The sequence below is a fragment of the Bos taurus genome, chromosome 13, assembly GCF_002263795.3.
Source record: "Bos taurus isolate L1 Dominette 01449 registration number 42190680 breed Hereford chromosome 13, ARS-UCD2.0, whole genome shotgun sequence".
NCBI lineage: Eukaryota > Metazoa > Chordata > Mammalia > Artiodactyla > Bovidae > Bos > Bos taurus.
The window spans coordinates 679,181-698,465 of NC_037340.1; the positions used below are offsets into that span (position 1 = coordinate 679,181).

The 19,285-nt window shown below is 40.0% G+C and overlaps 1 protein-coding gene across 1 annotated transcript in view; it reads right to left on the reverse strand.

Annotated features, from left to right (window-relative positions):
- Positions 1 to 1,385: 1,385 nt before the first annotated feature.
- TMX4 (thioredoxin related transmembrane protein 4) overlaps positions 1,386 to 19,285 on the reverse strand; it is a 58,719-nt gene continuing 40,819 nt past the window's right edge. The window contains exons 6-8 of the mRNA NM_001099170.1: positions 16,126 to 16,227; positions 5,823 to 5,886; positions 1,386 to 4,196 (exon numbers count right to left, since the gene is read on the reverse strand). Of these exons, the coding sequence (NP_001092640.1) occupies positions 3,832 to 4,196; positions 5,823 to 5,886; positions 16,126 to 16,227 (531 nt within the window). The 3' untranslated portion in view covers positions 1,386 to 3,831. The remainder of the gene's footprint in view (positions 4,197 to 5,822; positions 5,887 to 16,125; positions 16,228 to 19,285) is intronic.

Sequence of the window (19,285 nt, forward strand, 5' to 3'; positions counted from 1 at the left end):
AATAAGCCATCTGAAGGCCATGTGTCCTGATCTGAAACTATCAAAGGCCTTTCAAGCAAACCTCCTGGCTCAGGAAAGATGCTCAAAAAGCTGCCCCATCCAGATCGATCTGACTTGACTCCACTTTTGGTTTTCAAGATAAGCTATAATCTTCTAAAGGGGATCATAATGTAGACTGATATAAACAGATACTGAACAAGAAGGAACTTTTCTATTGGCACAGAAGATTTACATCACCATTTTCCCAAATGTTATTATTTGAAAGGATGGGTGAACCACACATTTATAAGACTGGCAGAAATAACACTTTAACACTGAGATAAAGGACATAATGAAACTACTGATAGACATTATAAAAAGCACCAGTCTCCCCTTCCTTTTCTTACTTCATGCCAATTTAAGGTTTTAGGCTAAAAGCTCAGGTACGTCTTATCATTTCAACTCTTCTTTGGACTCTTTAATGTTTCTCATTCTGTAAATCAGGCTCCACTCTTAAAGGACTTGGTAATAAGTCACATGCCAAGTACTTGCCTTAAAAGACACTTCTATCATCTACCCAAATCACACATACACAAATCTTATAGAAATACCACAGCTATCAACAAGGATTTGGGCCCTAAGAGTCAAAATTTGGCTTTCTCCACCATCAGAGTCAGCCTGACCAAAGCTTGCTTGCTTTTTATCACAGTAGTAATTTTGGATTTCTTCTTGTAATCAGAGAAGCTTGTGGCTAACTGGGATCTTGTGCCAAGATAAAGCAGCGGGTTTGTACTCATGGGTTCAAGCCATGTGAGTTGAATGAACCAGCTTCTCATCCATTCACACTTACAGTTTAATGGGAAAGAAAGAAGTAGACTGCCTACATGTTGCTTCAGAATGAGAACTCTAAGCAAGCTGGGGTTGTTCGCCAAGAGATAAATAATAAAAGGAAGAAATCAAGGAAACAGTAACTGGAGGTTTCAAACTTTCCCTCTAACCAGTGAACAGGCATTCTGCTCTCACTTCTCACACAGAAGGCACTGCACCCATTCCCAAATGAAGAGTTTATTTAATTTACCTAACTTTGATATTCTATAACTAAGTAACTGATATTGCAATACAGGGAGGTATGATAATTTATTTTTTGAATAAAAATCATATTTCTATGCACTTGACTTCTGGATTAAGGACTACTTATTACCTACAGGAAAAATCTATCAACTCCTATTGAAATGTTAATCTAATTTTAAATTATTTTGGGTTGATATTTTCCTTTAGTTTTATATTCAGGAAGAACTTAAAATGAACCTAAAAGTTGCAAGTAGAAAGAAATTAAATTCGATTGTGTGCATCTCTCATCAGAATATTAAATAAAAAAAAAAAAAAAAAAAACGTAAAAACAGTCCCCATAGCAAATACTTCAACTTTTAATGAATCCACATCTCCAAACTGTTTTCTCCTCTTCCTCTATTTTTTTTTATGTATTGTTGAGAAAGAAAATACATTTTTCTTATTATATAATTAAATACTATCAGAAGTCCAACTGGAAATTGGCCTTACATTTATAAAAAGCCAAAGTAGATTTTATTTCTTCATTCCATCCCCTTTAGTAAAATACTTCACTGACAGAAAAAGAATTATTTCAATATGGGGGCAGGGGGTTGGGGAGAAGTATCATACAGAAAAGCCAAACTATGAAGCCTTTCTTATTCCAATACTATTGAACTTGAATTCAATTATCTTTGAGAATTTTGTTTCAGCTGATTAGAAAAGAAACAGAATCCAGTGCCAGGAGGGCAGGTTCAGCTTGTCTCTGCTCCAGAAAGGCTTCCTGGTATCAGGGAGATGGAGCTGCCTCCCTGGAGGTACCACTGGAACTGGGACTTTGGGTGAGGTGTCAGAGCCCCAGATGGTGGTCGGGCGAGAAGTGAGCACAAGTCAAGGTTTTCCCAGCCTGTCAGTTCTGTGATGGCCTCAAACTTGAGATTGTGTTGCTGTCTAAAGAGAAAAATTATCGGCAACTCTTAATGTCATCACACTGGGGGATGAGACTATCAGGTGACTAAGTGGGAAAGATGAAAAATAACCAACTCTAAAAACTGGATTCTGTCAGAATAAAAACTCCCTTTGTGTGAGGCTTGCAATAGGCTCATTCAGCCACATCAGGGCAGAGTTTCAGAACCTCCCCCTCCTCCAGTAAGCCCATGTTCAAAGTTAATACAAGGTAAGGGTTATCTAAACAGCAGATAGGAGTGTACTGCATATTTCTTCTTAAAGATTACAGAGTAACATGGAGACTTACATTACCATATGTAAACTAGATAGCCAACGGGAATTTTCTGTATAGCTCAGGAAACTCAAACAGGGGCTCTGAATCAACCTAGAGGGGTGGGATGGGCAGGGAGATGGGAGGGAGGTTCAAAAGGGAGGGGATATATGTATACCCATGGCTGATTCATGTTGAGGTTTGATAGAAAACAACAAAATTCTGTAAAGCAATTATCCTTCAATAAAAAATAAATTAAAAAGAAAAAAATGACAGAAGCTTTTTGAATTCCATAAACCTGTACTACTTATTATTCCATCTGGACTCAAGGGGTGTACAATAAACTTTAGACACCTTTCATAAGCTTGGAATCTAATATTATGAATTTATTCTAAGGCATAAATCAGATAGATGGATGGATTTTCTAAAGGACATTGGGCCCCCTGGGTACTTTTAGCAGACTAAATATTGAGATGTATGGAAATAAAATTCTTTACAAGATTAAGGAAGAAGGAAACGAAATCAAACCTTTCATTTTCAGATACACAATTTCATTAGTTCTTTCATCAAAAGCGTATCAGTGAAGGAAAATCAGAAATGTTTTTTCAGTTATTATTAAACTGGTTCAAGAGCCAGGGAACCCCTTGAAATGGAAACAAAACAATACAGTATTCAAGGTTTCATCATAAGATTACCTTGTACTGGCAAAGACGTAGGAGATTTCTGGCTTCAAAGAATATTGCTAAAGGAGCTTTTGGAAAAAAATTTAAAAATACCACGTTTTGGCTAAAAACAACCAAAATCTCTCCTGTAAAACCGCTACTTCTTTTTGAATCTCTGAAGGTTACAACATTTTGTTTGAGACCCTTGGCAGTCATGGCTTCATGGGCTGTGCTGCTTGATTATCTAAACCCTTAAGGCAAAATAAATACAGCTAATATCAAGCTGACTGCTGCCCGAGTCCTCTCACTGAGGAAGTACTGTTCAGAGGATGGGGAGCCCACAGGCCCATGGTGGGAAAACTGGAAATGTTAAAGGTAAGAAATAAAACACAAGAAGGGAGGTTCAGAGTTAGAAACATTTCCAAGCTTTTTTCTACAATAATCTCCAAGGCCCTCTCAACTTCTATCTCTAAAAAGTACCCCTTTATATGGTGCCTGATGGCCTGATGTTTCTTACAGTTTGACAAAAATCAATATTCAAACAAGAGGAACCAAGATGGCTGCTACACTCAGGGTGCTCAGCTTGCCCTGCTCTCACGGTAAGGGCCTGCAGCCCTGTCTGTGCCCGTGACAGTGCTCCTGACGCTGGGGACTGCGTTCTCTGGTCAGAGCTCTGTAGCCCCGAGTAAATGTGTGCTCACCCCCGGCCCCAAACAGACCCCAGCACCATGTTTGCTTTTCTGTATCCTGATTGTCATGCCTGAAAGATTCTCCCTAACATACACGAGGCTTAATGCCATGAGACTAAATGGCTAAAGATTATTGTTTAAGAGAAGCTTGCTCATTCAAAAAGAAAATAAGAATTTGGTTTAAACTGCAGACAAAAGGGGAAGTTAACATATTCTTTTGGTCTGTATTCCAGTCTCAGGCCGACGGTCCCTTGTCAGCATGCTGACTTCTGCGCTGTCTCAACGAGTCTCCCAGCGCCTCTGTGCCAGCCGGGCGGGGCTGCTCCAGGCTGTCATCTCCAACCTCACTGGACCCCTCGTCCTCCCGGGCCTCCCTCGGGGGCTCCGGGTCCCGGGCATCACTCTTCTCCTCGTCCCCGCCAGCAGCTGGGCCGTCCTCCTCTTCCTCCTCTGCTTCCTCCTCGTAACCAAGGTCCTCTTTCTCATCCTCATCATCTACAAGGCTGTCCTTGTTCTCTTCTTCATTTGAATCATCCTTTTCCTCCTCTACATCCTGCAACTGCTCAGTTAAATGAACCTCCTCTGACCTGAGATTCTGCTCTGTGGAAGAAAGAGAGGGGAACATTCTCTGATTAAACAATGGGCATTCAAAATGCTTTCACTAGTGTGTAGAATCTAAAAAAATAAAACAAACGAATGAATATTATAAAACAGAAACAGACTCATACAAACTAATGCTTTGTACTGATTCAACAAACTAGTGGTTACCAACTGGAGGGGCAAGACAGGGGAAGGGGAAAAGAAGTACAAGCTACAAGGCGTAAAATCTACGAGATACAAGGGTGTAATACACAGCACAGAGATAGAACCAGTATCATAACTTAAAATGCAGTGTAACCTATAAAAATAATGAATCAACTCTATTGTACACCTGAAACAAATACAACGTTGGACACCAACTATACTTCAATTTTAAAAAGGTCATTCAGCAGTCGATTGCATTTTGCTGTAAAATGAAACAATGGGGTACAGGATGGCTTTCTCCATCATGAAACCATGTTACTGCAAAGGACAGATCTCTGGATGGCATCCTAGCCCCATCCAGGGTGTCTCCACCTCTCTCTGGAGACTCGCTGACCGAGCTGACTTGGGCACAGCCCAGGGGCATGGAGGGCAAAGATTCCTCTGTGCTCTGTGTTATGCACTTTGTAGAATGCTCAGCAAAACACTCACTGGTCATGGTAATTGGTTCAAACTCTGACTTAAGCAGAGCCAGTTGGAATCCTGTCCAGGAATTTTTGGCCAGAGTGAGGAGGATAACTTTCTCTCCTTCTACAGGGATTGTTAAACTGATGAAATGTGAGTTGGGGCTGTTTAAAGCCACTGAATCAGCTTCACAGAGACAGAAAGCGATCATCTTTGGGCTGAGCATGAAACCAGAACATCCTTGGATTTTTCAGCTTTGTAAACTAATAGATTTTTCTTTCTTCCCCTAAGTTACTTTAAACCGGGATTTTGTTACTTTTAAGAATTCTAAGGAATATAACATAGTTTATAATTATATATGGAAGTCTGAAAGCCTTAAAAACTTTAAGAATTAAAAAAGAAATATAAGCTTATTTAGTTAAACTCACATAAAATTCAACAATTACAAAGTCTCATGAGTCTTCAACACTTCCCTAGCAGTCCAATGGTTAGGACTCTGCACTTCCCCTTCAGGAAGTGCAGGTACAATCCTGGTCAGGAAAGAAAGATCCCACAGGACACAAGTATGGCCAAAAAAACAAAGTCTTCCTGCAAACAACAGGAGTAAAAGCATGGAAATCCAGGGGTATTTGGTCCCAGAAACAGTGTGAAGTACTGAAAGGATTTGGGAAGACTGCTTTAATGGCTCAGAGTCATTACTGGTACACAGGAGAAACTCAGTAAGTGCCACTTCCCCTCCTGCCTTGCTCATCCCAGTTTGAATGAAGGAAAACATGTCAACTGATTAATGAAAGGCATACAATTCAAGGGAAAAAGTAATGGCCAAAATGAAATGTTCTTTAATGTAAGAGAGGAAAAAAAAGAATGCTTGCTCAAATCTATCTAGAGAACACATTTCAAGGAATTTGGTGGTGGTGAATGTTTGGTCACCAGCAAACCACAGGAAAATTCACTATGAGCACAGAAGGGCATACCACAGACTTCTAAAGATACTCTATCTCATAAACTTGTCATCCTTACCAGAATGTTCAGATAAATTCCTTGGAAGTGGCAAGTAGAAACATTCAGATATTACTACCAAGACCTGGAGGGAAAACAGTGATTTTACAGTGAGTAAATAGAACATTTACTACCAGACAACCTTAAAGTTAGGCCTTGCTTCTATAACCAGATATTCATAGATAAATACAGAGCAATTGGTCAAAAGTCCTCAAAAATACAAGGCAAGGGTATAATTAAGAATTTTCTATTTTTCAAATGTGGATATAATGCTGGAAAATACTATTAATTTCAAACAGAGGTCACAAAGTCAAATGTATACACACAGTCCACTAAAAATAATAAGCAAGTATAAGAAAACAGACACTCTCAGCCAAGTCTGAAGTGATCCTTTAAAAAATCCTACTATGACAAATGATACCACTCTCATGGCAGAAAGCAAAGAGGAACTAAAGAGCCTCTTGATGAGGGAAGATGGAGGAGGAGAGTGAAAGAGCCAGCTTAAAACTCCACATTCAGAAAACTAAGACTCTGGCATCTGGTCCCTTTGTGAAGTGAAGTGAAGTCGCTCAGTCGTGTCCGACTCTTTGTGACCCCGTGGACTGTAGCCTGGCAGGCTCCTCCATCCATGGGATTCTCCAGGCAAGAATACTGGAGCAGGTTGCCATTTCCTTCTCCAGGGGATCTTCCCGACCCAGGGATCTAACCCAGGTCTCCCGCATTGCAGGCAGACGCTTTAATCTCTGAGCCGTCCCTTTACTACATGGCAAACAGAAGGGGCAAAGGTGGAAGCAGTGACACATTTCCTCTTCTTGGCTCTAAAACCAATGAGGAAGGTGACTGTAGCCATGAAATCCAAAGACGACTACTTCTTGGCGGGGAAGCTATGACAAACCTAGATAATAGTGTTAAAAAGCAAAGACATCATTTTGCCAACAAAGGTGCATACAGTCAAGGCTATGGTTTTCCCAGTAGTCATGTACTGATATGAAAGCTGGACAATAAAGGCAGAGAACTGAAGAATTAATGCTTTTGAATTGTGATGTTGGAGAAGACTCTTGAGAATCCCTTGGACTGCAAGGAGGTCAATCCAGTCAGTCTTAAAGGAAATCAACCTGGAACACTTTTTGGAAGGACTGATGCTGAAGGTGAAGCTCCAATACTGTGGCCACCCCATGCGAACAGCTGACTCACTGGAAAAGACCCTGATGCTGGGAAAGACTGAGGCAGAAGGAGAAACAGGCAACAGAGGATGAGATGGTTGGATAGCATCACTGAGTCAACGGACATGAACTTGGGAAACTGAGGGAGATGGTGACGGACAGGGAAGCCTGGAGTGCTGCAGTCCATGGGGTCGTGTAGAGTCGGACATGACTTGGTGACTGAACAACAGTATGATAAATAAAATGAGTCTGTATATGGGTTGTCATTCACCAGTGGGAAACTCCTGATTATGTGGAAGAGTATTTCAGGGTGTAGAATTACTAAGAGTGCTGTAAGAAATTACTAGAGGTGCACTGGCAGGACCCTGAGGGATGGGATGGGGAGGGAGGGTCAGGATGGGGAACACATGTACACCCATGGCTGATTCATGTGAATGTATGGCAAAAACCACCACAATACTATAAAGTAATTAGCCTCAAATTAAAAAAAAAAGCAGTGGGAAAATAATAATAATAATTTAAAAAACAAATTACTAGAGGGACAAACTAAGAAAACATATCAATGATGTGAACTAGATCTTATTTTAAAGAGTGACTGGCCTCACCTCCAACCTTGATTGCAGCATTGACTCACTTTCTACTTACTACTACTAAGCTGCTTCCCTTGATAAACTACAAGCTTCCTAGAGGAAGGTTCATTCTGGCTCATGTTCCACACCCGGATCGTGTGCTGCGGTGATGAAACTGATGGGACGATGTGTGAAATGGGACTGAGGCAGTCGGGGTCCCTCACTCCCTACACCCTCCGCACGGCCTCCGCACAGTACTGCGCAGCAGAGAGAGACCAGCGTGGGAGGAAGCCGCCCGTTGAGAAGGGCTGCACTGGTCCTCCTGTACCGAACTAACTCTTGGGCTTCACCTTCACTGTGAACAACTGCCCAATCTTTAAAATAGGAACAGTACTTCATAAATTTAAGGGGTTCAAAACTTTTAAAACTCTAAAGTCATGTCCTTTTGATTCAATGTTATAAACATCAAATGAGTAACTCACTTTGACTATTCCCACCTGCATAGTTATTTATTACTTTACTTAATACTTGGTTCATTACATTTAAGATATCATGTTAAAATCTGGGGGGAAGGGTTCAGAAAAAGATAAAAAAAGAAGTTGTAAAGCAATATGTATCAGGCAACTCATAAAAAAATGAAGAAAGCTCTTTGATAGATACTTCAGAGATACAGAGACAACAACCAGTCCTGGGGGTGGGGAAGGATCCAGAATGACCACTTAAGAGAGGTGGCCTTTGGGGCCCTGGACACGGTTAGGAGAGGACGAGCACCACCAGTGGTCTGACTCATGTAAGCAGCACCACGCTGCACAGAGGCTGTTGGATCCAGCTGTTGTTCAGTCAGTCACTCATGTCCGACTCTGCGACCCCATGGACTGCAGCACGCCAGGCTGCCCTGTCCTTCACTACCTCCCAGAGTTTACTCAAACTCATGTCCATTGAGTCGGTGATGCCATTCAACCATCTCATCCTCTGTTGTCCCCTTCTCCTCCCGCCTTTAATCTTTCCCAGCATCAGGGTCTTTTCCAATTAGTCAGCTCTTTGCATCAGGTGGCCAAAGTATTGGAGCTTGGATCCAGAGAAACGCCTAAATGACAGACAGAGGAAACCCACGTGCAGGGCAGTGGGATGCACAAAGCACCGAGTGTTGGAGAGGAGCAAGCTCCAAGCTCTTAAACTGATGTGAACAACAAAGAGGAAAACACTTCCACCTGAAAAGACAGAGTCTGAAAACCAAATGACAGCCACATGCTTATAGTAGCTATTCACTGAACATAATGCTTTTTTGTGACTTTCTTTTTCCTTTTGCCTTTCTTAATACCAACTGAAGCAGAAATTTTTGGTTTGGTCACATTGCAAAGGAAAGAAGAAACACCTTCCAGTCACAAATAATTGGCATTTACAATAAAGCCTGGGAGGGAGTAAGTCCCACCTGTGAGATACCTGGGCCATCTAGAATGCACATAAGGGGGCCTAGAAGAGACTTACGGGACACCAGCCTCAACCCTGTCAGCTGTATGACCCTGGGCAAGTCACTTAACTGTTTTCTCACTTCAGTCAGTTCAGTTCAGTCACTCAGTTGTGTCCGACTCTTTGTGACCACATGAATTGCAGCACGCCAGGCCTCCCTGTCCATCACCAACTCCCAGAATTCACCCAAATTCATGTCCATCGAGTCGGTGATGCCATCCAGCCATCTCATCCTCTGTCGTCCCCTTTTCCTCCTGCCCACAATCGTTCCCAGCATCAGAGTCTTTTCCAATGAGTCAACTCTTCGCATGAGGTGGCCAAAGTACTGGAGTTTCAGCTTTAGCATAATTCCTTCCAAAGAACACCCAGGACTGATCTCCTTTAGGATGGACTGGTTGGATCTCCTTGCAGTCCAAGGGACTCTCAAGAGTCTTCTCCAACACCACAGTTCAAAAGCATCAATTTTTCGGCTCTCAGCTTTCTTCACAGTCCAACTCTCACATCCATACATGACCACAGGAAAAACCATAGCCTTGACTAGACGGACCTTTGTTGGCAAGGTAATGTCTCTGTTTTTGAATATGCTATCTAGGTTGGTCATAACATTTCTACCAAGGAGTAAGCATCTTTTAATTTCATGGCTGCAGTCACCATCTGCAGTGAGTTTGGAGCCCCCAAAAATAAAGTCTGACACTGTTTCTACTGTTTCCCCATCTATTTCCCATGACTTGCATTCTCTCAAAAGGACAAGTCTGGGGTCAGTCTACCACTAAGGGCTGCTTCATGTCTCTAACACTACATACATAACTCCATTACACCGTCATCCTTCCCAGAAATTGGGAGGAAAATCCTCTTGTTCCATCAGTTCAGGATCTATTTTCCAATCTAAAGAACCACTCTCTCGTGATGGGACACTTTCTGAACCACTAAACATGGCACTGTTTACAAACAGGGCCTATACAGGAATGGTACCCTCCTCTCCCTCTTCCCTCCAACAGTTAGATGTTCAGGTTTCAGCTTAGCAGACAGCCAGGCATCTAAAAGAGGAGAGCAGACAGATTTGCCATCTTTCATAGAGAGTGAGAGCTACACCTCCTGATACTGGAGACCCTCTCTGTGGAAGCTCTGTGCTAGGAAGCGGTCAGCAGCATATACTGGGTTGACCAAAAAAGTTCATTCCAGTTTTCCCACAAGATCTTGGGGAAAACCCAAATGAACTACTGGCAACGCAATAGAAAAATGGTTCACCCAAGTTGCAAAATTCAGACAGTATCTACAGCAACTGAAATGGAGATCAGATAAGACAGGCAAAAGTTTGCTGCCCATATATTCCATGGCTTTTCTGCCTGTCCGCAGCTTTGCTATTTTCCATCCTTCAAAGCAGAGTTTCCATCAGAAAGTGATGCAACCAGAGCAATCTGATGTACATTTACAGGCCTTCCCCATGTTGGTTTAAAGTGCAGAATATAGAAACAGAAAAATATACGGAAATATATTCTATAGAATATAGAAACTTCATTTCTAAAACTGAGCCCTTGGGTTACATATGAAAAATAACATGGTACGAGTACAGCCACTATGGAGAACAGTGTGGAGGTTCCTCAAAAAAACTGGAAATAGAACTGCCATATGACCCAGCAATCCCACTGCTGGGAACACGCACCAAGGAAACCAGAAGACACATGTACCCCAGTGTTCATTGCAGCACTGTTTATAATAGCCAGGACATGGAAGCAACCTAGATTTCCATCAGCAGATGAATGGATAAGAAAGCTGTGGTACATATACACAATGGAATATTACTCAGCCATTAAAAAGAATGCATTTGAATCAGTTCTAATGAGGTGGATGAAACTGGAGCCTATTATACAGAGTGAAGTAAGTCAGAAAAAAAAACACCAGTAGAGTACATAAACACATGTATATATGGACTTTAGAAAGATGGTAATGACGATGCTATATGCGAGACAGCAAAACAGACACAGATGTAAAGAACAGACTTTTAGACTCTGGGAGAAGGAGAGGGTGGGGTGATTTGAGAGAATAGCATTGAAACATGTTTATTACCATATGTGAAATAGATCACCAGTCCAGGTTTGATGCATGAGACAGTGCTCTCAGGGCCGGTGCACTGGGATGACCCTGAGGGATGGGATGGGGAGGGAGGTGGGAGGGGGGTTCAGGATGGAGAACACATGTACACCCATGGCTGATTCATGTCAATGTAAACCACTACAATACTGTAAAGTAATCAGCCTCCAATTAAAATAAATTAATTAACAACAAAAAAAAATAACACTTGAAAAATATTTCAACCATTACTAGTCTCAATAAAGACAGCAAACAAAAACCAAACTAGCAGTCCTACTTTGACTTCCCATCTTTTAAAATTATGGGAAAAAAGAAAGATGTAATGGTGAAGCTTATGGGAAACAAAGACTTGATCTGGAAATCACTTCTCTATGGGAAACGTCGTGCCCTTCCTGGGCAATGCATATATTAACATTTCATGCAAAGACTGGCACAATAAAGGACAGAAATGGTATGGGCCTAACAGAAGCAGAAGACATTAGGAAGACGTGGCAAGAATTTGTATGCAGGTCAGGAAGCAACAGTTAGAACTGGACATGAGTTGGAACAACAGACTGGTGCAAAATAGGAAAAGGAGTACGTCAAGGCTGTATATTGTCACCCTGTTTATTTAACTTATATGCAGAGTACATCATAAGAAACACTGGAGTGGAAGAAACACAAGCTGGAATCAAGATTGCCAGGAGAAATATCAATAACCTCAGATATGCAGATGACACCACCCTTATGGCAGAAAGTGAAGAGGAACTCAAAAGCCTCTTGATTAAAGTGAAAGTGGAGAGTGAAAAAGTTGGCTTAAAGCTCAACATTCAGAAAACGAAGATTATGGCATCTGGTCCCACCACTTCATGGAAAATAGATGGGGAAACAGTGGAAACAGTGTCAGACTATTTTTCTGGGCTCCAAAATCACTGCAGATGGTGACTGCAGCCATGAAATTAAAAGACGCTTACTCCTTGGAAGGAAAGTTATGACCAACCTAGATAGCATATTCAAAAGCAGAGACATTACTTTTCCAACAAAGGTCCGTCTAGTCAAGGCTATGGTTTTTCTTGTGGTCATGTATGGATGTGAGAGTTGGACTGTGAAGAAGGCTGAGCACTGAAAAATTGATGCTTTTGAACTGTGGTGTTGGAGAAGACTCTTAAGAGTCCCTTGGACTGCAAGGAGATCCAACCAGTCCATTCTAAAGGAGATCAACCCTGGGATTTCTTTGGAAGGAATGATGCTAAAGCTGAAACTCCAGTACTTTGGCCACCTCATGCAAAGAGTTGACTCATTGGAAAAGAGTCTGATGCTGGGAGGGATTAGGGGCAAGAGCAGAAGGGGACGACAGAGGATGAGATGGCTGGATGGCATCACTGACTCAATGGACGTGAGTCTCAGTGAGCTCCGGGAGTTGGTGATGGACAGGGAGGCCTGGCATGCTGCAATTCATGGGGTCGCTAAGAGTCGGACACGACTGAGCGACTGATCTGATCTGATACACAAAAAATATCTTCATGACCCAGATAACCACTCAATATGCCAGCAAACTTGGAAAACTCAGCAGTGGCCACAGGACTAGAAATGGTCAGTTTTCATTCCAATCTCAAAGAAAGGTAATGTCAAAGAATGTTCAAACTACCAGACAATTGCACTCATCTCACACACTAGCAAAGTAATGCTCAAAATTCTCCAAGCCAGCCTTCAACAGTACAGGAACTGTACTGTTCCAGATGTGAAATTCCAGATGTTCAAGCTGGATTTAGAAAAGGCAAAGGAACCAGAGATCAAATTGCCAACATCCACTGGATCACTGAAAAAGCAAGGAAATACCAGAAAAACATCTACTTCTGCTTTATTAATTACGTCAAAGCCTTTGACTGTGTGTATCACAATAAACTGTGGAAAATTCTTAAAGAGATGGGAATACCAGACCACCTGAACTGCATCCTGAGAAATCTCAAGTACACAGGTAAAGAAACAGCTAGAATCGGAAATGGAACAACAGACTGCCTCCAAATTGGGAAAGGAGTACGTCAAGGCTGTGTATTGTCACCCTGCTTATTTAACTTACATGCAGAGTACATCACACAAAATGTTGGGCTGGATGAAGCACAAGCTGAAATCAAGATTGCCAGGAGAAATATCAATAACCTCAGATATGCAGGTGATACCACCCTTATGGCAGAAAGCAAAGAAGAACTAAAGAGCCTCTTGATGAAAGTGAAAGAAGAGAGTGAAAAAGCTGGCTTGAAACTCAACATTCAGAAAACAAAGATCATGGCATCCAGTCCCATCACTTCATGGCAAATAGATGGAGAAACAATGGAAACAGTGACAGAGTTTATTTTCTTGGGCTCCAAAATCACTGCAGACGGTGCCTACAGCCATGAAATTAAAAGATGCTTGCTCCTTGGAAGAAAAGCTATGACCAACCTAGACAGCATATTAAAAAGCAGAGACATTACTTTGCCGATAAAGGTCCTTCTAGTCAAAGCTATGGTTTTTCCAGTGGTCATGTATGGACATAAGAGTTGGACTATAAAGAAAACTGAGCACCAAAGAATTGATGCTTTTGAACTGTGGTGCTAGAGAAGACTCTTGAGAAGTCCCTTGGACAGCAAGGAGATCAAAGCAGTCCATCCTAAAGGAAATCATCCTGAATATTCATTAGAAGGACTGATGTTGAAGCTGAAACTCCAATACTTTCACCACCTGACACGAAGAACTGTCTCATTAGAAAATCCCTTGAAGCTGGGAAAGATTAAGGGCAGGAAGAGAAGGGGATGACAGAAGATGAGATGGTTGGATGGATCACCAACTCGATGGACGTGAGTTTGAGTAAACTCCAGGAGTTGGTGATGGACAGGGAGGCCTGGCGTTCTGCAGTCCATGGGGTTGCAAAGAGTCGGACATGACTGAGCAACTGAACTGAACTGATGACTCACAGAAGGAAGGAGACCCTATGAGGTCATGGAGATCAAGCTTCACATGATGACACCCATGCCTTGCTTTCAGTCCCCAGTTAAAGGCAAAGGTGATAGGGATCAGTGAACCTGAGACCTCACTGAAGGCAAAGCTTCTAGCTGTTGTGTCACTTTCAACACACATTAGAGGTACAGAAAATGCACGTTGAGCAGAGATACATGCTAGCTGTTTTACGGAAATGTATTAATAGAAAACGTATGAGTCTATTACTGCTTTGGAATTATTATTTCCTTAAATAATGTTCTCTTCCCAACTTCTTTAAAGGAACAGTATCACTTGGTCACTTGAATAGTCTAGAATCAACTCCCTTCTTCAGATCAAGTCTCTAATAACCTTCCTACACTGATAATTTGACTCAGTTTCCAAATAAACTTAGGGCCCAGATAGGCCTGACTTTTTCAACTTAAAGTCAACCTCAAAAATAAAATTCTAAACTATTTATGTGAGAAGAGTTTTCAATGTTTGGGCTTCCCTGGTGGCTCAGACAGTAAGCATCTGCCTATAATGCAGGAGGACCTGGGTTCAATCCCTGGGTTGGGAAGGTCTCCTGGAGAAGGAAATGGCAACCCACTCCAATATTCTTGCCTGGAAAATCCTATGGACGGAGGAGCTTGGCAGGCTACAGTCTTTGGGGACACAAAGAGTCGGACACCACTGAGCGACTTCACTTTCACTTCCAATAGGCCCATACTCAACTACATCCAGAATAACTCCATCTCAGAATCACCCAGGATCTCATATTGTTTCTCCTACAGAAGCCACACACTCATGCAGCTCCAGAGTAGACAGCAGATGGGAGAAATACATTGATATCCACAAAGTTATATCCAAAGTCAAATTATTTTAGGCCAGAGGACTAAGGACACGTTAATTAGCAATAAGATCAATACAGCAGAATGGAACATACCCAGGACTACTGAATTACCCAGGACCACTTAAGTTCTATCCCTATCCATGAAGTTAACATCAGCAGTCAAATGACAAATACAAACCATATATGAGGTAAGCATACTCATGGCAAAATAAAAGCAAGCCTTCTTGGCACCCTGGAATATGACTTTGTAGCACCAAGTTATGGCTTGCTATAAAGGTGACTGCTAACATTTTCCTTAAGTTTATTTTTTAAAAGACTGTGAAAAAGAGCTGAAATATATTACAAAATGTAAGGACAGACTCTAACAAACTTACCTAAAGGGTGATCCTTTTCCTGTAAATTTTTAGTCATCAATTATTCCTATCTATAATATAGTGTTTAAGAGCTATGTGATTAGTATATAGTATAATAACTTCTATGAACTTCTCAAGTTTAAAGCTCAAATTGATCAAGAGTAGGTAAAGAAAAGGATTTCAAAAATACATAACCAAGAGAAAAACACACTTATGCATTTACATTTCCCACATAATTAAGTATAAAGTATAAAATTATTCCAAGCCCTATCTAAAACTCTAGGAAGAAAGTATACAGATACCTAATGGATAGGGATTTTCAAATCCAAAGAAGACATAGTGATATGGTTTACATCTCATTTTTTCATGCAACAATGATTGTGATTTTTTTTAAATCCACATTATCTTACAAAATCTACCTTGGGAAAACTGGAGTATAATAAGCTGGTTACATTTAGATTTTCAATTTGAGGATACAAATAGGAAAAATCATCTTGCTCATCCAAGGAACAAATTCACAGCTTTGGCCTTATCACAACAGTGTTCTAATCAAGTAGGCAATGTGTGAATTCACAGCTGACTCAGTTGTCTTGGAAACTAACTTATCAACTCAAGTTACGTCTCTATTTCTCTCTTCAGCACTGCCTATATTTTGGGTGGCACATATCTTCAGAATATTTAAGAGAGGGGATTGGGGGATAATAATTTAATGAATTTTCCACTATATCTCAAATTTCCATTGAAAGTAGTATCATACAAGCAAATGTTATTTAACTGCTTAGATTATACACAAAATGATGTTTGTTTATGTGCTTTTTCTTTCTTGGCTGCTTTCTAGTTTTGCATGAAACCAACTGGCTTTAAAGACAAGAGATTCACGTTATCTCTTACCAGACCCATGAGAAGGCCAAAAATCAAGGTGGCTATCACAAAGAAGAAGTAAGAACACCAAGCAGGAACTCCAAGGGTCACTGTGAAATAGTTGTGAAGATGCTGTAAACAGAAGAAAAAAGTAAAAAAAAAAAAAAATACATATTTATAAAGAAAACTAAAAATGTTTGAATCTCTTTACCACTTTACTCATGTCTACAGTTCTATTTATATGAGCTCCCACAAAGATTATGCATCTATATTATTTTTCAAAAGCAAGTCAGATTTTATAACACTGAGAATCTGAGAGTAAAAATCAAGGTCGTATCTAGTAAGAGTTATAATTCTTTGAAGTTCATGACCAAACAGAACTCTGGTAGGATTGTTTATCCTTCTTCCATCATGAGATTTTTTTTTTGGTCACTATCCCCTAACAACTTATATACCTTAATGATTACTAATAATATGATATCCATAAAAAATTAAACTTTTTTTTTAATTGGGCCTTAATCAATTTTTAAGTATAACTAAATTACTACTTATGGAACATCAACCATTTAAATGTTTCCATACTTTCTTTTTCTAGTCATATTCTTATTGCTCGACACCCAGCGATCCTTTACAAATTTCCTAATCACCATAAAATTGACATTTTTCATTTAATTCATTATGAGCAAATAAGATATCATCAGCCTTTGAAGAAAGTGCACATTCCTTCTTGTTTACTATCCCCTGGGACTCTATTTTTCACTCGAACAGTAAAAAATGAGTGAGGAGATACGATCTGAGCTAGAAGTATCACATGCTAAATCATACAGTTATTACAGATAGGAACTTGCTAGTGTGGAATCAAAGCCCATTTAGACATGGACTTGAAGGATCCATGTTGCCTCATGACGGCTTTATAATCATCTATTTTAGGCCCTTTTAGCTTCAAAAAAATTCACTAAAAAGCCAATAGTTTTATGATATTTTTATGTCTATAGATAGTTTATCTACAAAATTACTGGGCACAGAATGAAATGGCTCCAAACTAAATGCCACCAGCAAACAGAAATAATGACTGAATGACTTGCTCAGAACTGATGAGGTTAATGAAAACTAGTCCAAGATTTTATTTAAATAGTTCTCAAAACTGAAGTCACTCAAGTATCTCCCATTGGCTTCTCGTTTGTAACTGTCAATACAATTAGATAATATATCTGCTTCTGGCTTAATTTTGAATAAACAAAACAGATTGTTAACTGATCTAGAATAGTCTGAGATCTCTTCTCTCCAATTGTTTATTCAGCAATAGAGACACATCTAAAGACTCCTCAAGTTTTTAAATACTGACACATGTAATTAAAGTGTTCAATAAATACTTATTGAATAAATAAAATACACTAGCAAATCCTTAAACTATTCACAGGAATGCACACAACTCCTGACTTATAAAACTGTCATCCGTCTTCTGTTGATGGCACTGGTCATTGCTCTATCTGCAGCCAGGGCAACTATCTAAGAATAATCTAGTACTCTGCAGCCCAAGTAGGCAAAAGAGATATTTAGGATATAAAAGGTTGTTTTGCTCAAACTCTGTTCAGTGGAAGTTTTAAGATGCATTGTACAGTTCTCTAGGAAATTTGGCATATTGAACATAGCTTATTTATGCTTGTCTTGATTATTCAATGTCATCATCAAAATTAAACTCTGAAATGGGCCAAGGAATTAGAAGACATGGAAAGCCAGTGTGCATATGTGCTGACCCATGGACATATGAATTCTGTAATTTGCTTTATAAGTAGTATCTGCCCATATAGTTGGAATGAATAACAACACATCCAGTTATAAGACCATCTGGACAGTGTCTTAAGCCCTTTTGCAAAATAAATGATTTAAGAAATGCTTAAGAAATTTTTTAAGTTATTTTCTAGAATTCAGTAAATGATGTGCCTTTGAATCACTGCATTAAGTCATATTCTCAGTGCATTCAAAAACATCCTCTTACAGATTCCACTTCAATTTTCTTGTACTGTCATACTCTAAGGAATTTGCTTGAGCTTCTTAGAGAAACTCTGCCATCTTGTGGTCTTTTTAGGTGATTACTAAAAAATTACTAAAGCTTCATTAATCAAGTTGTGTTTTCAAAACTGTAGCCACAAATCTTTATCGTTTACTTTGTCTGAGTCCACAACAGTTTCAGAATACCTTTAAGACTATTAGGGTTCCTGTACTAGGCACATGAAGTTTTCTGTATACATGTTTCCAAGCAGTAACTGATTAAAACCGACCTATTTCAGTTTTAGATTTCTGTGTTTCTTTGCCAGGCAAAGTAACTCTTCACTTGTGGAAAATATTGACCCGAGGTCAATATTATATGTGCTCATTACAAGGAAGCATCATATTATTTCCTTAAAATGCATGCAAATGTCACCTGCTGGGCCCAATACCTTATAATATTATATTTTTGTAATAAGTGACTGAATTAAAGCTAATTTTTAGCTATGAACAGATCTGAATGAGAGGACTACATGAAGACACTGTTTACAGCAGAAAAAAAGGAGGACATTCCAACCAGTGGTCAGATGGATTTGAGGAATGGAGCCAGGATAATGTGTCCAAGGTTCAGAGGTGGAGCTTTTTATAAGATTCACTCAAAACATAACAGAAAGGTTGAAAGTTGAAAAAAACAATTCCAGGTAGGCACTAACCAGAAAGAAAAAATTACAGTATTAATATTAGGAAAAAATGACCTTATAGAATGTAAATCCAATTGCTATGTGTCAAATTTTACAATTTCTTATAAAATTAAAATTTTTGTTCTTTTAAAAAAAATCTGGAAAGTCCAAATATACATACATATACCATATATACTGTACTTCTCAATCACTAATAAGAATATATTAACTGGTTATTCAGAGATGGATCATGTTCTGCTCTTCAAACAGCCTTTTCTCTGCAGTCCAATGCATTCACACAGAATCCATCCATGCTGCCCAAGGCTGTGCCCTGTGCCTACAGAGGTAAAACATCAACTCCTGGCCTTCATGTGCTCCAAATGTCACACACAGAAATCATTTGCATGACATAATGAAAAATGGCAACTCCTTGTTATCACTCAAGCTATAAGTTCAGTTCAGTTCAGTTCAGTTCTGTCGCTCAGTCGTGTCCGACTCTTTGCAACCCCATGAATTGCAGC